The sequence below is a fragment of the Brassica napus genome, chromosome A6 (genome assembly GCF_020379485.1).
Source record: "Brassica napus cultivar Da-Ae chromosome A6, Da-Ae, whole genome shotgun sequence".
Lineage (NCBI taxonomy): Eukaryota > Viridiplantae > Streptophyta > Magnoliopsida > Brassicales > Brassicaceae > Brassica > Brassica napus.
This window is the reverse complement of record NC_063439.1, coordinates 14,029,949-14,035,453: the sequence shown is the minus strand read 5'-3', so window position 1 is coordinate 14,035,453 and position 5,505 is coordinate 14,029,949. Positions and strand designations below refer to the sequence as shown.

Below are 5,505 nucleotides of genomic sequence, written 5' to 3'. Positions count from 1 at the left end.
ATGTTAATTTTGAAATTTCACTGAAAAGGTATTACGACCTGAATATTTTAATTTTGTACTTTGCATCATATTTTTAAAATGATTATAAATTACTTAAACAATAAAAAATCTCACACTGAGAATTTTGATTAATGGTTTTACTTTTTGTTACAAAAATATATAATTTTAATAAAATCATATGAGTAGAAATAAGAAGTTTCAATTAAATATTCATATTAAAATATACTATGTATCTATGTAAATATCATTTAAATTTAATTATATATTATATAAAATAAATAGAATGATTGTTTTGATTTATTTACTTAAATCTATGTGCTTACTCTGTTTAATTGTATACATAATTTTTATTCGCTTCTCAACTATTCATATATTTATTATTTGATAATACATAAATGAACATAAAATATATAATAATAGGTAAAAATAATTTGTATACATAATGATCATTTTCCGCGATGAGCGGATCTCTGTTGATGTATTACAGTTGGAAGTTTCTCTCAATCGATCGAAGCTCATATTTTCCGAAAAAGCTTATGTGAAATTAAAACAAAGACAAAACATATGTGAATTAAAGAAACGCTATCTTAAGCACACATATTATAGATCTAAACAAAAAAATGCCTGTGGAGAGTCAAAAAGTCTTAAATCGACCAAAACCCTAAGTACCTTTTCGATTGTAAGTCAGCACTTTCAATGTTTTTTCCTTTATATATATGGTAAAAGAGTAGACCATAGATGGATTTTTCTTATGTATTGTTTCAGCCCCAACGTTTAATTAATAGGGCTATTTCGAAACCAGTTCATCAACATGTTGGCCCGATACGCATCACATTATAGTATATGTCCACAAATGGTAACACTTTTTAGACTTATGACACGATGTAACATACAGCGATCATTAGTAAATAAAACTCACCCCGCACATCCGCGCAGGTTATCAACTAGTATAAAATAAAAGTAAAATAGCAATTTAGTAGAAAAAATAGAAAACTATTAAAATCCTAAAACTTAATTGTATTATCTCTTTTTCTTGTTGTCAAAGCATAATGCTGATGCGTCACTTTATCGTATTATCTCTTTTCTCGTTGTCAAAACTATTAAAGATAATGTTCTAGTGATAAAGTATTTCCAAAGAGACGATATTAGTGATGATCTAACTCACACCCAAAAGCTAGCTAAAGAGTGAAGGATTGTCCATACACTTATATATTGCCCAAAGACCACAATCACCACCAGTGTGGGATGTTAATAGCCCCTCTCGAGATGTGGGTGGAAACAGTCCAAGGGAAACAGCTCAAGCCCAACATCTCGAAAATACCACAGCAATATGGACCACCTGTATATGCTACATAGGTAGGAAACTGTTATGTGGAAAATCATATGCTGAACTTTTACCATGTACTCTGATACCATATTAGTGTTGGGCCTAACTCACACTTAAAAATTAGCTCAAGGGTGAAGGATTGTCTATACATTTATATATTGCCCAAAGACCACAACCACCACCAATGTAGGATGTAAATAGACGACAACACTTGGAGGGAGATTCATATCAGATTGCATTGTTTCTGGCAGTTGTCTATATTATTGTACAGTTCTTGAGGAACACTCTATAATTACCCCTCTCTCATATATGTGTACCAAATCATGTAGATCTCTATATATTATTGTATATGTTCTGTATAAAAACAGAAACAAGAAAAATAGATGTGTTGTGTGTGTTGAGAAGACTTTTTAACATTATACATCTTCTTACGGCATCCATCACCAAAACAATGCTCATATAATTATGAGTGGTGAGCTAATTAAAAGCCACTGCGACGAATGTTGACAAAATTGCAAGAAGCTTTCCGATCAGCAACAGAGGAGGAGCTGATGAGAGATTGTCTGCTCCGACCGAGAATACTCCTCCTGATCCGTCTTTTACTTTGATACTTGATGAACCTTATAGCATAAACCCATTTTTTTACATGAGCAAAGAACAGAATGAAGAGTGAGTTTGGTTTGTTTTGTTTTGTTCGGTTCTGGAGATACTTACAATTATGATCTGTCCATCCAATCACCTCGTTCTCCAGATCGTATACAACTAACTTGTTCGAGAGCACCATATCTACAAAATGATAAGTCAATAATTACGCTACTTGCGTTGTATGTAACACAATAGAGACTAAAAAAACCACTTATTGTATTGTCTAGCATATTCAATTTTATGCGTGCCGTTTGGAAATTTTACCTCCCAAGAGAATCACTTCTGATCTATCCTCAGTTGTCATTCCACCAACTTGCCAACCAAAGCAATACATTTCTGACTGTTGGCAAATGGACAATCAGAGTTACGTTCCTAATCCAACATTAATGCTGCTGTTACTTACCTCAAGTGAGAAAAGATAATCATGGGGATAAACGGTCAGTTTGAGAGAGTCCTCAAAATGAAAGTTTACTGGTGGGAAGGCCTGATTCACACTGCAAATTATAGGAAGAATATAGCATATAAACACAAGAGGTTCAAGCTAGTCCCAGAGCAGCTTATCTAGTTCGTCTTACTCTTTAGTGAAGGTGAAACATTGGAAGGTTTCTTCTACTATGTGAAGCTTCACTGATTGACGAGAAGTAATCTACACAGCAAAAAAATCATTTTATGATGCACAAACTATAAATCAATACTGCTATGAGTAGAGAAAATTACAGTTTCTATTAGGGAATCGTATAGAGCCTGTGGTAAGTAAGCCAAAGTTGTACCACTGTCGATAATGGTCCCTCCTTTCCTGACAATACTTGGTGGAAGATCAAGAGAAGCACCATCCACATCCATTTCCATCAACATAACATTGTAATGCATCCTAAAAATTGTTGAGCAGCGCATATTGTTATTACAAGATTCATGATTCAGTAGCATCCTAATAGATATAACCATGTCTTAGTCTTGAGATTGACTAAAGGTTACATCTCAGTGGAAACTCCGCACCATTGATTCACTTCTGAAGATATTTCTAACTGATTTTGGAGTCAAACAAGAATCATCTGGACATACCAGACAGGTATGAAATTGTAGCATAGATTGAAAAAAAGCTATTCAATCGAAAGGATATATTATTATGGACATTCTCCTACTCTAAGCTTATTGCGTGAAAAGAACAAAAGAAGAATGCTTGAGAAGGCATCACGTACTGATTAGGTACCATAGGGGTCGTTTTAACTGCTGGAGAGTCCACTACACCAATAGCAAAAATCCCACCTCCTTTGACATTATCCAAGCAATGGGAAAAAACTCTTTTCGCATCACCAGCGGCAGCAAGTTGTGAAAGGACAGAGGTATTTGCTTGTCCAAATCCCATAACGCCATCAACTGCTGACTCGGATTTCCCAAGTTGTCCAGACTGATCACTCCCACACCTGTCTCAAAAGAAGAGTCTTCATGAGACGGCAAAAGAGGAATTAAAATATTCATACTTTCTTACAATGCAAGTACCAATTCTGAACGGACATGAGCATAGGTGTCAACATGAAACATAAAAAGTATTGTTCCAAATGTTAATGTACCATAGAATCAAGATATTAATTTCTCACCCAAATACAACTTCTTGCGCAAGTGGTCCGGTTAGAAGATTTCCAGTAACTTGGTCGAGTGATAAGTTGTCTCTTATAAAGTTCCCCTCACTTGTACTTTGGTCCGCATAGACAATATGATAGCTACATCCAAGATCGGGTTGACAGCTGTCCGAATTCGATATAAAAGAGCAAAAATCATCGTCACAGCCAACCTTCTTAGAGGTCGAGGAAGCGTTCACGTCATATAATGATAAACTAAACTGCATTGCCAAAAAAAAAGGATGATCGAGGCTTAGAGTTGTCTTAACGATAGACATTTATTTTTATAAAATGAAGTATTACACCCAAATTCGTTTTGGATGGACATTTTGGACAGGGAGAGCAGTTGATCCATAGTATATCACTTCCTGTATCAACTTGAACATGATATTCCTTTGGTGGCGTTCCGAGCTTGATTTTAGTGAAGTATAATCTGAAACAATATCAACCAAACGGAAACTTTCTCACTGTCTTCCTAGATGATTCAATTTCATACATCAACTATGTCCTAGAGAAGAAAAAAAAAAAGAGTACAAAACGAATCATGCAACTTTTTTTCTTTTTTTTTTTTTGAATAATGTAACTTCGCGTCGAGATCATAAAAATTATAGATTTTAGGAATCATGTGCGTCCTAGTGGAAACGTTTACAGGTTCATTAGATACAACATTTTCGCTGTAAAGATAGATCCTCAGAAATCGAGAGAGGGACGAATGAGAGGGAGAAAGAACAAAACCCGACAGAATCTACGCGGCTGTCCCCGCCCAGAGGAAGATCAACGGACGCGAGCATGCGAGAGTGGCGTCGTGTATCATGAGACTTGAAGTGAGCAAGATTCTTCCCCTTCCCTGCGAATTTGTGTTGTACCTCAAACACGAAATGGCATGACGCAATTTCAGTCACAATTATGAAAACTGCCACCGCAACACAAAACTTTATCCTCGATTCCATCGCTACAACGTCCAGATTTTTTCTCTCCAGGCAGAAAAACTTGTAGACTATTTTGAATTATAATATTAAACTCTGGTGATTTTTGTTCATATTCAGACAAGGGGAGGATACAGTTAACGGCAAAGGAAACACAGAGACGCGTTTCCAAAGGCGTATTTAGCAAATTGCCAAATGTGATGTTTGAAGGTTTAAAAGGAAACAGCTAAATCTTTTTCATTGATTTCAAACCAATCCTTTTTCGTTCATCTTAAACCAATGCTTAGATTAGTAAAGAAAATAGTGTTTTTGTGTTTCCGTGGGTTCATCGGCCAATAATAATTTGATACCTTGTATTTAAGTATTTTTTTTTGGTAGGAGGTAGGAGACATGTGTCTCCTACTTTTTATTCAAAAACTGAAAACAAATTACAAGCAAATTCGCCGAGGTCTAGACACCTCATGACAATCCTCCAACGAAACAGAAACAACACTCTCTCGAACAACCTCAAATAAATGAAAACCAAAAAGGTAAAGAAAAAGTTAGCTAATCCATCTGCTAGATGATTAGCCTCCCTATATATGTGAGAAATTTTGACTGTCCAGTCTCTTGATATGAAGCCATAGCACAGACGTACTAGGAACGACAGAGGATTCGAATCTTGGATCCATGTCTTGAGAAAGCCCACAACGCTTTCAGAATCAACTTCCACTTCCACTCTACGAATCCCACGATCCCAAGCTATAAACAGTTCATAGTATTCTCCCCACAACTCCGCTAAAGCGGCTGAACAAATGCCAATGTTGAGCGCAAAACCTCCCTGCCACATCCCGCTCTCATCTCTTACAACCCCACCCGCCGTACACTACAAGAAAACAAAGAGATTCTGATGGCCAAAATCGTCGGAAGTTCGTCGGAAAAGGCCTATTCCGACGCATTTCTGACGAAGGCGTTCGTCGGTATCATTTCGTCGGAAAAAAAGAATTCG

General features: G+C 36.1%; 1 protein-coding gene across 1 annotated transcript; it reads right to left on the bottom strand.

Moving 5' to 3' along the window:
* Window positions 1-1,455: 1,455 nt before the first annotated feature.
* Window positions 1,456-4,719, bottom strand: LOC106385349 (aspartic proteinase 39-like). The gene is made up of 10 exons (XM_013825282.3): window positions 4,327-4,719; window positions 3,895-4,024; window positions 3,571-3,812; window positions 3,172-3,396; window positions 2,690-2,843; window positions 2,548-2,618; window positions 2,376-2,466; window positions 2,237-2,312; window positions 2,042-2,113; window positions 1,456-1,947 (listed from the first exon to the last, which is right to left on the bottom strand). Exons 1-10 carry the CDS (start codon window positions 4,539-4,541, stop codon window positions 1,805-1,807), a joined length of 1,419 nt encoding a protein of 472 aa, XP_013680736.2. The 5' UTR covers window positions 4,542-4,719; the 3' UTR covers window positions 1,456-1,804.
* Window positions 4,720-5,505: the final 786 nt, after the last annotated feature.

Coding starts and splice junctions, on each gene's coding strand:
- LOC106385349 (XM_013825282.3), bottom strand. CDS start 4,541: ATGGAATCGAGGATAAAGTTTTGTGTTGCGGTGGCAGTTTTCATAATT. Junction 2,844..3,171: donor ACCCCTATGGTACCTAATCA/GTACGTGATGCC, acceptor AACAATTTTTAG/GATGCATTACAATGTTATGT. Junction 2,619..2,689: donor ACGATTCCCTAATAGAAACT/GTAATTTTCTCT, acceptor TTTGCTGTGTAG/ATTACTTCTCGTCAATCAGT.